Below are 14,725 nucleotides of genomic sequence, written 5' to 3' on the forward strand. Positions count from 1 at the left end.
TTACAAAATTATAACCAACCAGAGCTACAAAAGACATAATATATAATTTTATTTCTTAAAGTTAATTTTTAATTTCAAGATTTTACAGTACCTGCTAAGATTTCTCATATAATGGAGCTTGTTGTATTAATTTTGGTATCATGTTTTCATACCCTCAAAAGTCTCTTTTATATTTATGTGTGCGTAACAAAAGAACCCATCTAGACCTGGAGTATTGTACTATACTAATAGCTAAACCGTTATTTTAGAACCCTAAAACCAACATTTTTGTTTCATGCACACAAGGATATGCATATATATTTTAATTCTAAAAATGAATTAATTGTATCTAAACTACCTACCTATACCGGGAATGCCAGGCAGCCATTTTAAGCTGTTTTGGGGTTTTAAAATTTTGATTGACAAAAGGGCAGTAAAATATTGACTCAAGAGTTTAGTACAAAGTATATATATTTAGCATGTCTTGAGTTCAAGTGCAAGAAAGAACACATGTCATTCACAAGTGTTTGGACTTTGGATGGATGAATTGAAGAAACATGTTTAATGCATATTTGTGCTAAAGAAAACAAGTAATTTTCAATAAGCATTGCTTCTTTACTATTAGTTTAGAATCCCAAATTGTGTGGGTGGTAAAATATATCCTATTACTGCACTGCAGTATAGTTTGTTTGATATCTTGTGCAGGATATGCTCTTAGATACTGCATTAAAAAACAAAAATGAAATAAAAATCTTGGTGTTGTATGAAGGAAGACTCACACAGTCGATCACATGCGCATGCTATGCTAGAAACAAATAAATTGTGGCCTTTCTTTCTTAATTGGTGCTGCCCCATTCGATCACGAGAAGCCCTTGCATGCATGGTCATGCCCATCCCCATTCCTCTATATAAACCTCAACTTCCATCTCGGTTACAAACACCCGCAAAAACACACACATTGCATCAAAATGATGTTGAAGGGTGTTTTTATTGTATTTTCTCTTCTTTTGGTAGCCTCCTATGCATCGGTGCAAGACTTTTGTGTAGCCGATCTGTCATTATCTGACACCCCTTCTGGATTCCCATGCAAAGATCCCAAAAAAGTCACGGTTTCTGACTTTGTCTACTCTGGGCTCGGTGCAGCCGGCAACACCACCAATCTCATCAAGGCTGCAGTTACTCCAGCATTCACAGCTCAGTTTCCAGGAGTGAACGGGCTGGGGATTTCTATAGCCCGGTTGGACCTAGCCGTTGGTGGGGTTATCCCAATGCACACACACCCTGGTGGTTCAGAGCTTTTGGTGGTCATTCAAGGAACCATCTGCGCCGGTTTCATATCATCAGCTAACACGGTCTACTTCAAGACTTTGAACAAAGGGGATATCATGGTTTTCCCACAAGGGTTGCTTCATTTCCAGATAAATTCTGGTAAGGGGCCGGCTCTTGCCTTCGTTAGCTTCAGCAGTCCAGTGCCAGGGCTCCAGATTACTGATTTCGCTCTGTTTGCTAATGACTTGCCAACTGAAATTGTGGCTGCAACAACTTTCCTTGATGCAGCAACTATTAAGAAACTCAAGGGTGTTCTTGGTGGGTCTGGTTAAGCTCATTGTTGTTCGTTTGGTACCAATTAATTAAGCATTTTGGCGTCCGGTATTGTTTGTTGTTTTTTAAGGTGTCTGTTTGTAAGCTTAGGAGTATGTTTGTTTTAATTTTTAAATGTAAGGTCCCTCAAATGATGTATGGAATAAGAAGAATATTAGCTGAATTCTATTTCATTGGTCCAAATGCTGTAATCTCACAATCTTTTAAGGAATCTAAATTTGCAGAGAAAAGTGTTTAGATGAATTAAGGAAAAGACAACTATACCCTTGTACATCATTCCATAACTCACACTTTCTACACGTGGGATGTAACGTATAAATATCCACCACAGATCGAGAGCTGTTTTTGTTCTTCAAATTTCCCACCAAAATATTTGTGGCTGGAATTTGTCAACTGAACTAACAGAAACTTAGGCACCTAGCTTGGAAATCATCCTATAAGGTGATTAACATGTTCATCCAGTTGTTCATGAAATCTGGTTTCAGCATAATACATCACATTCATACTCTTAACAGATTTCGAAAAGCCATCAAATACCCCTTTCAGAATCTACTTCGGACAAACACTTGCACCCAACTAACATTTAAAGCCCCTAGCTCCAACAAATTTTAGCCTTAAAAAAAGACAAGACTCAAATTAAGTTCTCAGCTTATTTCACTTCAGTTTGCAGCTTAGAATGAATGCAGTAAGCATTTATCCCAGACACCCCCCTAAACATCTAATTAGTATAGTTCCACCTGCTGTAATTATTATACTATATACATCAACTCATATAATTGCAAGATGTTTACAGTAGCCTGTGCTATAATTTGGGGGAAAGTAGTAGGTATTAAGTTGTTATTATGATTCAAATTGCATATGCATCTCTCTAAACAGGAATGATAAAGACAGTTCAAAAATGATTCCTGGTCAGCAAAATAATCTAAGTAGTTCCGTTTTAAACTCATGAAAACAATAGGCTAGATGATTGTACACAAAAAAAAAATGCTATTTAGCATTTACATTCTACCAAATAAAACATACATCTAATATTCTCCTTCTATGATTTTAAGGATTTAATCAATATATCTTTATTGTTAACCAAGAGGAGGGGTATAGTAAAACACGTTAGGATTCAATGAAATGTAGGAAGCCTCGGGAGGCGTCAGATCAAACGCTTCCACCACTAATAATCAAGTTGTGATAAGATTGTATCAGTGCGTCTAAAAGTTTTAGCGTGCTAGCTGTATCCACAATTATTTGCCCTCTGGTTTATGTAAAGTAGTGACTGCATAGCTAGTCTAATATTCAACAGATGTATTAATCCGAAAGGCGATTAGAGAATGACAAGATATATTAATCCGATTACAGCATTAATACAGCTAATATACAAATAGATGTTTGTGGGATAGGATGATCACCCCTTTTATGAAACTTCACCACCAGACCATCAATACAACGACAAGACTTTTAGTTTTAGGTATTTTCTACAATAGTTTGTGAAAGATCTTGCGTTACACATACATAACATCTAGGAAACAATGGGGTAAGATGCACACGTTGCAACACCTGCAATCATCATCAATTTTAGAAAACAATAGATAATGTTAAACTAGTTTTCTTTTTTAGGTACTCATTTATCTTGGAATGTGAAACAAGATGACATACCACACATGTTTTTGCCCATCTCCATCTTGAAGTAACCATTCAAACCCCAGTCGGCTCCCCACGAGTTCTTAATAAGCCAGTATGGGACACCATCTTCCTCACCGTATCCAACCGCAACAACAGCATGGTTCACATCCTATCACACACAACACATTTATGTACCTTTAAAACCAACAAGCATAACATGTACATTAAAATATTTTAAGACCAAAAAAAACCTCACCATTGGATCACTGCCACACTCATCACTAGTGTAAACTCCTCCACTGTAAAGTTTGAAGTTTTTAATCACCTCAAAGGCCACACTCACTGGACGAACAACACCCACTGCGTGCTTTAGTTCATCCTCGGCACCCTATAAATTAACAAACTTGTAACTTGGCCAACAATGATAATAAAAACTAATTGTGTATTGACATGACAATAACTTAGATAAATATAAAGACATTGTAAAAAGACAATAACTAATTGTGTATTGATATGACAATAACTAATTGTCCATAATCTCACACATACCGAGGTGATGTTGACACTATCAAGCACTTGGATTGCAGAATTCTCTGCTGAGTACTTGCAAACACCATCTTTTCCAGTGTAGGGATATGCTTCCTCGGAGTCAAGTCCACCATTGTATTTGATGTACTCAAAAGCTTGGGATGGCAAGCCACCATTGCAGCCAAAGTTATTGAAGTCGCCAGCACAGTCAACTAGCTGTTGCTCGGATAGAGAAACAGGTTTCCCATAAGCTTGGGTATAAGCAGCCTCAAGAGCTCCAGTGGTGCTGTTAGTATAATTAAAGGAAATGATGATTAAGTATACTCATCCAGAAGCTAGCTTACTGATATGCAAAAGATTAAGCTACATGCATACCTGAATGTCCAACAAGATCCGCAGGATCCTTGATTCTTGACAGGGCTCACAATTCCTGCTTTCCTCCAATCTTGCTGCAATTATTATTAATGTAATGAGATAATTCCAGCAGCACATAAAGGTTATAATAAGCCAAGGCAGCGGCGTACCGTCAATGGAAGGACTGCGTCAGTGAGTTTGTGATTGCCCTTTCGGGTAGCAGAACAGTATTGAGCTGCTCCGAGCTTGGATTTGCTGAATTCTTCCCATGTCATGTCAGCAAACTCTGTTTGTTTCAATCCAATTAACAACTAGTTGTTACTAGCGTAGGTGTATCATGTATGTATTTATGGAGTATATCAAGCAAAACATGATATGATATGCTCTCTAAATTAGGAAAAAGCTGACCGTTGACTCCAAGAGTATAAGATAGGCCCTTGCTGTTGTGCGATCTGATGGTCTCCAGACTCTCAGCAAAAATCGAGTACCTCTGCTTCATCTCTTCACTAGTTTCATATTTCTTACCGTACCTATATAATATATATATATTATTCCAAAACAGATTAAAGCTACTTACCATCTGTCTGTCTATCAACATAATAATACTAATGAATATGAAAAAGGAGGAACCTGCGAGCGAATCGAGCAAAGGTGAGAGCGTGACGAGTGTGACCAATAGCTTGAACAACAGAAGCCTCGAGTTCTCGTAGGCCATCGGACACCACTTGTCTGATCGGATTCTCATCGGAGAATATGGATCCGTGTACTCCGGCGGCACAGGCCAAGATCAGAACTGCTACTACGAGGGATGCCATTTTCTCAGCTGTAAGTTCGAGTGATAGAAGAAGAAGAAGAAGAAAGGAGAATGATTTTATAATGAATCAGAGAGATTCCACCCCGTCTCATCAAAAGTGTTCCTTGATGTCGCCACGTGTACGCTGTGGATTGTCTTCTATTGGCTGATGTCAATCATCCGCCATCAAATTAATGTTATTGGTTGGATGTCGATGATCAATAATAACACGATCACGGAGATATTTCATAACATTTAACAAGGATTAAGTTTTTTCTTTTTTCATGTGATTCTAACTTAATTATTATATCTCTTTTCATATTAATATATTATTACCATTTAGGCATTTGTTAGGTTTTATAACCGGATCGGACAGTGAACCGGACGGACAATCGGTCGAATCAGTTGGACCGACAGAACAACTTTTCTCCCAAAAACAACGATTAAGGCTGAAAAAAAAAATTTCAAACAAAAAATATATTTTTTTTCAATATTTCACGAAAAAATATTGATTGAGGATGTTGAATTATTTGAATCGACGACACCAAATAAAAGCATGCAAGACACATATATCTTGGGAGGCTACTATTTCAAGTATAACCGTTAAATACTCGTGATCACCTCTCATGTATTGACCGCATCATGTCGTTGGACAGTTCATTCAAGTCTAACATATACAATTAGTGCTATCTAGCATTCAAATAAATCCATATTTATGGGCACCTACAAAAGTTGTATGCCGTTGGGAGTTCGTTTAGCAAATATATTTTTTCAATATATCACAAAAGTATTGTAGACTTTCACGTGAAGTTCTATATTACATATTCAAGTATTCATCATACGCATAAGAAACATTCCCATATGTTAGTTGACGTATTACAAATGCACACTTTTGAATTGACGTAAAACACTTTTCCATCTTGTAACACAAGTTAAAAATAAAATTTAAAGTTCATCGTCATATCACCAACTATGCGTAGGAATAGCTATCTTGGCATTTGAAACATTCTCTAAACATATCATCATCAAATGTTGGATATCATAGAATTAATTATGCACGAGACAATCATGTGCACCTTCACAATCTCAAGTACACGAACTCCTCGACTTGCAGTATCTTTAACCTGACGACATAACGTTTCTTAAGAAATTGTAAGGTATAAAAATCGTATCATTAGACGATCTGTATCGTTTAGTTGTTGGAACTTATTGATGTGAAGTAGATATTAGAAATTTGAAGAGATCCATAGTATAGAATTAAGGTAAAAAAATTAAGATTTGGGTTTGTGTATATAGGAGTTGATTTTTTAATTTAGGTATATGTTAATACACATGTAGCCATTGAACACGGGATGATTTTGGGATGTAGAAGCCGGTCCAAAATAAGAAGTCATGATACCATGAGGGAGGCGGGCCAATTCTTCCACTGTCCCGCAACTCCTTGCCCGCTCTTTGTTTCTATCATACTATTAATTACTCATATAACTTAATAAATCAAGAAAAGTGGTGTAGTTATTATTATTAAGAGTGCCATAATTACGTTATAGGCTTGTAGAAAGTTTAAAACGAAAACTTTTGTTATTAGTAATTTGGTGAGTTTTTCAAGGAATATTAAAAGATAAAAGATAAGATGTAGGTGTTTTGTATTCTTATATAAAAGGTTAAGTGTTTGTGAAGAAAATAATAGAATAACAAATTATTTATTCAAAAAGCTAGCCGGGCCGAAATTTTCATACGACTTTAGAGATTGAAAAGCATAACGTACGTCACGGATGTTGCTTTTCGTAGTGGAGATAAATAAATGAAGAAATTAAGTGGTTAATTGTCATCAAATAAGATTTTTTTCTTTTTTCCTTCCGGACGACAATAAAGTTTTATTGAGCAACAAAAGTTGGTGCAAAATATCTTATATGACCCCCTTCCCCTTATCTTCAAGAACATGTGTTCGACCTGGAACCACAATACAATGACCATTGATTAATTGTTTTCTTTATTCAAAAAAAGGAAATTAAATATCTTATATCGCTATCCACTTGGATTAAATTCATACTCAAATGCTGTGTGCTGTCGATACATACAAACTTCATTTATATTTTTTAATCTTATCACCACTTCTCTCTTATTTGCCTTTCTCTGAAATTTACGTATTTAAACAAATACAAATACTATAATCTGAAATATGACTGTCCATTTCTTCAAACTGATTATTGATCAAACTGATAAAGTATATTGTCCATTTACATATATGCAATGCTCTACAATATATATATATATATATATGTGCAATAACTATTTACACATATGTAAAATCTTTAAATTAAGTTACTAAGTTTGTTACTTATGTTGATACTCAATTGTAGGTTGGGCTCTTGATCTTCATTAATTATAATACATTAATAATGCATATCCTTGAACTAAGTGGTTTGTAACACGTTACGTCCTTAATTGCTATTAGAATTTTCAGTTAAATTCATGTTAAATGACCAATGTATCCTGACTTATTATATTGTTTTAAATAATAAAAGCCCAATATAAAAACGTTCTATAATTTAAATAAAACCAGTGAATAATAAACAATTAAACATAAACATAAGTTGCATAGCTTTTGTTATAAATACTTTTAATCAAAAGCAATTGAACCAAATTCTATGTTTAATTCTTACAAAACTTGTTTTAAACAATCATATGATTAATTCAGATTGTGATTATAACTTCTCCCAAAATCCCTCAAGAATTATATTTTGTGACTCTTTTTCTAAATCCTATATATGCCGTAGTATTAACTAAACAATAATAAATTAATGACAAGCTTAATGTTGTATATAACTTTGAATTCATATTATATATATAGTTACCATAGAGTGGGATTTGAAACTGACCCTTGGTTCAAAATCCAAGATTTAATATAACCGTCTGATAAGGGCATCCAAGATTGAATATTAATCGTCCGACAAGAAGATTGAATATTGACCGTTTGATCAGGATTACAAAACAGTTGCATCCTTTCCATCACGTTCGCTCAAAGGCGGTTCCATGCGGTTTCAATTAAATCTCCTTCCATGATCAATATTCGCTCAAATCGATAATCAATATATCCTCAATCAATCGGTAATCCTCTCAATCAATAATCCTCACCAATTCGGGAACTCACTCCAGAAACGAAATTGACATTCAAATCCAACAAGCGACGTTAAACCCCAGGCAACGGTAATTACTCCTTCCGTTTGATTTCCCCTTCAATTGTCTCCCTAACATTTAGACCACGTTTGCAGTGCACTAACTCTACCGCTTCTGGATTTCAAAAAGGTATTGTATGTATTACATCTGCTGCTTTTTACAGGTATCGTATTACATCTTATATGGATGCGGTGGTTTTGATGAATTTGTGACGGAAGGATTCATTTCTAATTCTTCACTTCTTCTGGTTGGTAATAGTTTATGTGTATACCAGTTGTTTGATCAAATGCTTGAATGAAAAACATAGTTATGTATCACAGTTTAGAAAGATATTTGTTGGTTTGAGTAGCGAGTTCATTTTAAGAATTAATGGTTAAAATTGATGATACTAAGCATTGCTAAGTTGCACAAAATATTTGTCTTTCTAGGTCGTTTTCAATTAATTTTATGCTTTTTTTTATTAAACTTATTATTTTTAGATTATACGGTTACTCATTTATTTGATTATCGATATTTCATTTCTTTTTGCAAGGGACAGCTGTCCCGGAGCAACTACTAAGTTATACATACTGTCTTCTGTTTTTTCCGATCAACTCCGAGTCAACTTGTGCACATGCATTCAGGTCAGCTAACTCTCCTTAATTATCTGCAGCCAATTTTGTTTCTGTTTCCATAGGTGTGCTGTCCGGTTATCTCAATCATATAAAAAAGAAAAATAACAAGCAAGTATTATTGATTCATGGAGTAAATAATTACCAACAGATTATTATTCTTTTTCACATAAAACCTCGAGTTTGCTTTTTGATGGTTTGGTGGAGATAGGAACAAATTGATGGCTTGTGATGTGCACAGTAGCTGACTATTATTTTTAGACTTTTAGTTATGCTCATTTTCATCTATTGACTTTAGTGTTGTATGAGTTGTATGAGAGGAGTCTTATTAAGTTTATAGAGTTGTATGAGCTGCATATACTCCAAGGATAGAGCTCTATAGAAAATAAGATGTGGATATGTGTGTGTGTATAGTTCATTTAACAGTGTGTTTAAAGTACTGAATAGGAAATATATACCATACATATACAATTATGTATCAGTAATATTTTGTAGACCACACACAAACATGCATGCATATGTATAACGTATATATCAATCTGTTATTGTAGTTTTCTTTGTCACAAATTAATTGTATTGCATGATGTGCTGAAAGCGGTCTATAAAATATTAGACTAACCTAGACACTCTAGTTTTAAATTTATAAACCTAGACTCTTCTAATGCTAGACCATTAGACAGGCAAGCGTACCTATCAACTGTAGTAAAACCTAATGAAGTCCAGATATCGAACTCAAAGGACACTAGCGACACCTAAACTAGACTCTGACTAAGAACTTAATGATTTTACTTGTTTGACAATTAACTAATTAAACTAAAAACGGAAACTCTATGACCTAGACGAACTCAAAGATGGGAGAAGCCCTACCTAGGTTTAGAATCCTACTTGTAAATTTTGGATCTCTCTCGGCTATGGAAACTATGATGGAACCGGGATCTTAAAATTCGGCACCCTTAAGCAACCTAGTGGAGATCATTCTCCGGGTGTGACCTACATGGAAACTCTAAGGGGCGTGTAAACTTACCGGTTGGTAGGATTACCTGTCAGTCTCTCCAACAATACTAAAGTACCCTAAAAGACAGATCACCCGTCGGTCTCATTATCTCAATACACCCTAAAGTGCAAGGGGTAACCTAAGAACAATCGATAAGACACAGAGTTACAATGAAACTAGGGAAATCTAGGAAACCTCCTGTCAGAGCGTTCTAGCCTAAACACCGAATCCCAAGGACTACCCGACTATCTATTACCTCTCAGTCTCTAGATAGGTAGAATATAAAGATTTAACAAATCACTAATCAATGTTCCTATGCGTTACTACGTCTAGTAAAACCATAAAATAATCACAAACACACAGTAAGCGACCTAGATATGCGTCTATAACTGAAAGACGTTCAACAAGACACATACGGAACAAAGATCAATAATAAATCAAAACTAGATACGCAAAGACATCAAATCAATTATAAAAAGATTCTTTACTCTAGTATTAATCCAACATTAGAAACCATAAACCAATAAAAATCCTCAAATCACAAAGTAGTCATTAAAAAACCTAGGTAGCTAGGGAGTTCAACCCACAATCATACTCAAGAACAAGATAAAATAAATAGGTCTAAAACTGAATTCATAAAGAAAACAATTAATTCAAACCGAATAATAATATTTGGATGAGTAGATATTAATCTTGAACGCTCTCTATACTCGAACACCCTTGCTTGCTCCTCTCTTGTGGCTGCTCCTTTTCTTCTTTCGGCCTCTCTACCTTTTGTTGTGTGGTCTCCCATCAAAGACAGCCTAGGGCTGTCGCCCAAAAAAACTCCTTTCAGCAGTCGTAATATGGCTGCCCACCAATAGGGTGTTTTTTTTTTTTTTTGTTCATGCCTTTATATATTTGTGAGAACCCATTCCTTATTGGATCGTCCCTTTAAAGCCTGCATCACCACAATATATCTTATTAAGTTGAAAGGTGATGTTCGGTTTATTTGTACATATTTAATTGTGTTAACGTACTTGTTTTACGTGTTTAGTTTAGGAACTTTGGTACTTCATACGTGTTTGTTGTGTTTCAGGTCACAGGTACTTAACGCGTTTAATTTGGACCTGTATGAGCATGGAATGAAGACCCGGGATGTCCAGCACGCTTACCGAGGAAATCATGTGAAGTTGCTGAGAAAGGAGACCCATCGCGTAGCGCGATGGGTGTTGAAGGTGGGGCATCGCGTGTAAATGACTGCGTTGACTTTTGGTCCATCGCGTAGCGCGATTGACCAGGAGAGGAGGCCATCGCGCTACGCGATGGTCCCCAGAATCGTGAAAGTTAGGGTTTTGTTTTATATTACGTTTTGACGATCTGAGACGCCATTCTTCACCTTCCAGTCGATTTCTAGAGTAGAAGAGCAAGTCCCGATCATCCCCAATCATCTCTAAGTGTCCTACATGGCCTACCAGATCATAACCGAGGCCCGAGAGATGCCGGTGCGCGGCTAGTTTCTTCGAGTCATACCCGGGATGTAGAGTATTGTATCTTTCAGTTTTTCTCATGTATTTAGAACGAATTGATTGTAATGATCTTTGATTAATCTATGAGTATTGATGTCTAGTATTATTGTGCACTCAGTCAGTTTAGGTTTATTTCGATCAGAACGATTATTGTGCCAGTTGCTATGATAATTGCTTATAGGATTGTTTTGACTAGTTGAATGTGATGAAGCATACGTTTTCCCTTAGTTGAGTCACACTGGCAGGGACTGTTTGATAACCAGTGCCGTGTGTTAGTAAGCGTTGATGCCTAAGGTTTATCTAGTTAGTCAATCGGTATTGATCAGTGATTGTTAATCTGTTAAGTTGCTTGAGTTTACTGTTAGGTTAATTACTTGGATTCCCGGGTGTGATATGTCTTTGTTAATTGATTGAATACGTGATTACTTGGTTGCTTGTTATAACATATAAACCGTTTGCTAGTGTGATCAGCACTTTAATTGAATTACTTCATAAGTTTAGGAATTGATTTCACTTCACACTGACCACATATTCCTGGTGGATACGATACCTGACTTACCATAGCTGCTTAGGTTAAATAGGTTTTTGCATGACTCAAACGACGGTCATCAAAATGGCGCCGTTGCCGGGGAGTTAGTGCGCTTAGTGTTTTTGTGATTAATTGATTTCTTTGTTTAGTTTAGTTTAATTTAGTTTTTGTTTTTATTTTTAGTTTAGTTTTATTTTTCCATTTTATGCGGGGTGTGTTATTTGTGCAGGTAACAGGTTTATGCACACCCGCCATTCAGGAATAAATTCTCCACTGATTTACGAGCCAGAAATCGAACGGTTAGCTCGGCAGAACCGAGCTCAGATCAGACATCCAGACATGGATGGTCAGAACATGAACCAAAACCAAGACCCACCACCCGAAATTAACGTTTTCCAACCCGAACTGAATCCACCAAACAATGATCCACCACCACCGATAAACACCAATCAACAACCCCAAAATTCAGCCCGACACTCCAGAAACCGAAACCGAAACCATGACAGACCCGGGCCATCAGCCCCGAACAATACCCCTCGTCACCGACAGATGATTATTCAAGAGTTTGACCATGTCAGTATTCACACGGAAGATGAAGAAGAGGGAGATGGGGAGGAATTTGACCCGATAAATGAAAATACGGGTTTGCATGTGGAAGAGGTTGAGGAACCGGTTAGGGTGAGAGGTAACAGGTGGAGGAACAGAAATCTTGATCGAGGTGGTATAGGCAGGTATCGGGAGGAACAGAGACAACCGATTCAGGTTAATCGGGAGGTATTGAGGAACAGAGGGCTAGACAAAGGAATTACAGGCCTCCGGTTCAGGGTGTTAACAGTCGGTTCAGACCGGCTATTTCAGATGGCGCGTCACCGATTGTCCCACAGGTGCGTGTTCAGAGACAACCGACATTTAAATCACGTACGTCCTACATCAACATAGTTCCCCATTTTCACGGACTGGGATCAGAAGACCCGTATTCACACTAGTCAGATTTTTCAGCGATTTGTGGGTCTATTGGTGATGGTACATACGATCAGGATGAGGTGCGGTTGCGGTTGTTCTAGTTTTCATTAAAAGACAAAGCAAAACATTGGTTCAACTCGCTACCGATGCACAATATTGAGAGCTGGGCCGAGATGCAGCAGGTTTTCCTTAACGAGTACTATTCACAGTCGAAGACTATCGAGGCCCGAATGGAGATTAGACACTTTTCACAGTTACCGGGTGAGTTGTTTCACGAGGCTTTTATTCGTTACAAGGAAATGATTCCGAAGTGCCCGCACCATCAGATTGAGTTGTGGGAGTTTGTTAAGTGTTTCGTTGATGGGTTTACGTATGAAGACAGAAAGCATTTGAAGGCTTCGTGTAATAGTCAGTTGTTGCATCAACCCGAGGAAAATGATTGGGAATTTTTGGAATTTGTGTGTGGAGATTCCAAGGCAGAGGCAGCAGCAGATCGAACACGAAAAGTCGGGGTCACCCGAACAGTTAAATCAGCCTCGAGCGAGTCAGTCAGAATTGCAGAGTTGGAACGAGAACTCGCGGGTTATCGGAAAGAGAAAAAGGTGGATTGGTAAGGTCGGGGTGAAATTCCCGGTTTGTTCAGATTGTGGTGGATTGGGGCATAAGGTTGAAGATTGCCCCGGGTTCGATGATGACGAGTATACCGATGAGGAGGAAGTCAGTTACGCATACGGGGAGTCAAAGGGCCAAGGGTTCAATTCGAACACTTATCACCCGGGCCTAAGGAATCACCCGAATTTCAAGTACGGGAACGCGTCGAATCAGTCGAACTTGAACTTTCAGGGGTCCAGTCAGAACCGATAGCAGAGCAGCTACCGACAGGGTGGTTTGAACAGTCAGTATAACAGTCGAGGATATAACAGAGATGGTTACCGGGGTAACAGTTCGTCGGGTAATCAGAATCAGGACCAGCAGAAGGGTAGTTCGAGAAATTCAGACGAGTCGATACATTCAAAGTTAGATGCGTTGTTGAAATTCGTGACTGATAATTAGAAAGAAATGCAGAGACAGTTCGAGTTGAGAGATAAGTCAGCAGAAGCGATGTCAAAACAGATTGGTCAGCTCGCAGCAGATGGGGAGAGATTTCAGAAGAACGCGGGTCAGCTACCGAGCGATACCACAGTAAACCCACAACATGCCAGCTCAAGCTCAAAGAAAGGTAATAGTGTGCACATTAACGCGATAAGTCTTGTACCTCATTTCGAAATTAATTGTGTTGAAGTTGAGTCGCCACCGCAAGTTGTTGAGGCGGTGGTGAATGATGTTAGTGATGATGATGTACGTGTTGGTCAAAATGAAATGGTTTTCCAAAATGAAGTGAAATTAAAAACAGACGAATTAACTTTTTGTGAAAACTGCACTTGTGAAAAATTTCTAAACGCCAAATTGACCAACACGGGAGATGAGGAGGTGAAGGATAATACCACCTCAAGTAAACTCCAAGACCCGGGAGTGCCACTCTTGTCAATTCAAATTGGAAAATTCAAAACTGATCGGGCACTTCTAGATCTTGGAGCTTGCGTTAGTGTCATGCCAGGCAATTTATATGATCAGTATGAGTTTGGCCCGTTAGAAAATGTAAACACCACCGTGGTGTTAGCAAATCAAACTCATACACAAGCCCGGGGCATGGTCACTAATGTAATGGTTCAAGTGGACGATTTTTGCTACCTAGTTGATTTCCTTGTACTTAACTATGCTAAGAGTAATATTAAGCAATCTGAAATCATACTGGGCAGACCGTTCCTTGCTACAGCACATGCGGCCATTGATTGTGCTGAGGGATTTTTGGGCATTAAGTGTGGGAACCGTGTTAAGCGGTTAATACTGTTTGAAATGCTACTAACCCTCTTGTTGATAAGTGTGTACCATCGTGCACAAATAATACAAGAGATGGGTGTTTTGTAACTGAGAGGAACGAGCTGAAAGGTAGCCGTGAGAAGAGAGGTTGGAATGAGAGAGACGTTAAAATGAAAGATGGAGAGAAACCGATAGCAAGGAAAGGAAGGAGAG

At 37.6% G+C, this 14,725-nt stretch overlaps 2 protein-coding genes across 2 annotated transcripts; one reads left to right on the plus strand and one right to left on the minus strand.

Moving 5' to 3' along the window:
• The first annotated feature begins 930 nt into the window (after window positions 1-930).
• On the plus strand, window positions 931-1,684 carry LOC143583733 (auxin-binding protein ABP19a-like). Its single transcript, XM_077065963.1, has one exon. The coding sequence runs from the start codon at window positions 948-950 to the stop codon at window positions 1,578-1,580; it is 633 nt and encodes a 210-aa protein (XP_076922078.1). The 5' UTR covers window positions 931-947; the 3' UTR covers window positions 1,581-1,684.
• A 1,212-nt stretch (window positions 1,685-2,896) lies between these two features.
• LOC143583724 (vanillin synthase-like) lies at window positions 2,897-4,901 on the minus strand. The gene is made up of 8 exons (XM_077065952.1): window positions 4,708-4,901; window positions 4,486-4,607; window positions 4,248-4,363; window positions 4,099-4,172; window positions 3,745-4,009; window positions 3,452-3,583; window positions 3,229-3,364; window positions 2,897-3,129 (listed from the first exon to the last, which is right to left on the minus strand). Exons 1-8 carry the CDS (start codon window positions 4,890-4,892, stop codon window positions 3,092-3,094), a joined length of 1,068 nt encoding a protein of 355 aa, XP_076922067.1. The 5' UTR covers window positions 4,893-4,901; the 3' UTR covers window positions 2,897-3,091.
• Window positions 4,902-14,725: the final 9,824 nt, after the last annotated feature.

Source organism: Bidens hawaiensis, unplaced genomic scaffold (assembly GCF_021521415.1).
Source record: "Bidens hawaiensis isolate Kalapana, Puna unplaced genomic scaffold, B.hawaiensis_p1.1 tig00032494_1, whole genome shotgun sequence".
NCBI lineage: Eukaryota > Viridiplantae > Streptophyta > Magnoliopsida > Asterales > Asteraceae > Bidens > Bidens hawaiensis.

Coding starts and splice junctions, on each gene's coding strand:
- LOC143583733 (XM_077065963.1), top strand. CDS start 948: ATGATGTTGAAGGGTGTTTTTATTGTATTTTCTCTTCTTTTGGTAGCC.
- LOC143583724 (XM_077065952.1), bottom strand. CDS start 4,892: ATGGCATCCCTCGTAGTAGCAGTTCTGATCTTGGCCTGTGCCGCCGGA. Junction 4,173..4,247: donor ACGCAGTCCTTCCATTGACG/GTACGCCGCTGC, acceptor TAATAATTGCAG/CAAGATTGGAGGAAAGCAGG. Junction 3,130..3,228: donor GATGGGCAAAAACATGTGTG/GTATGTCATCTT, acceptor TGATGATTGCAG/GTGTTGCAACGTGTGCATCT.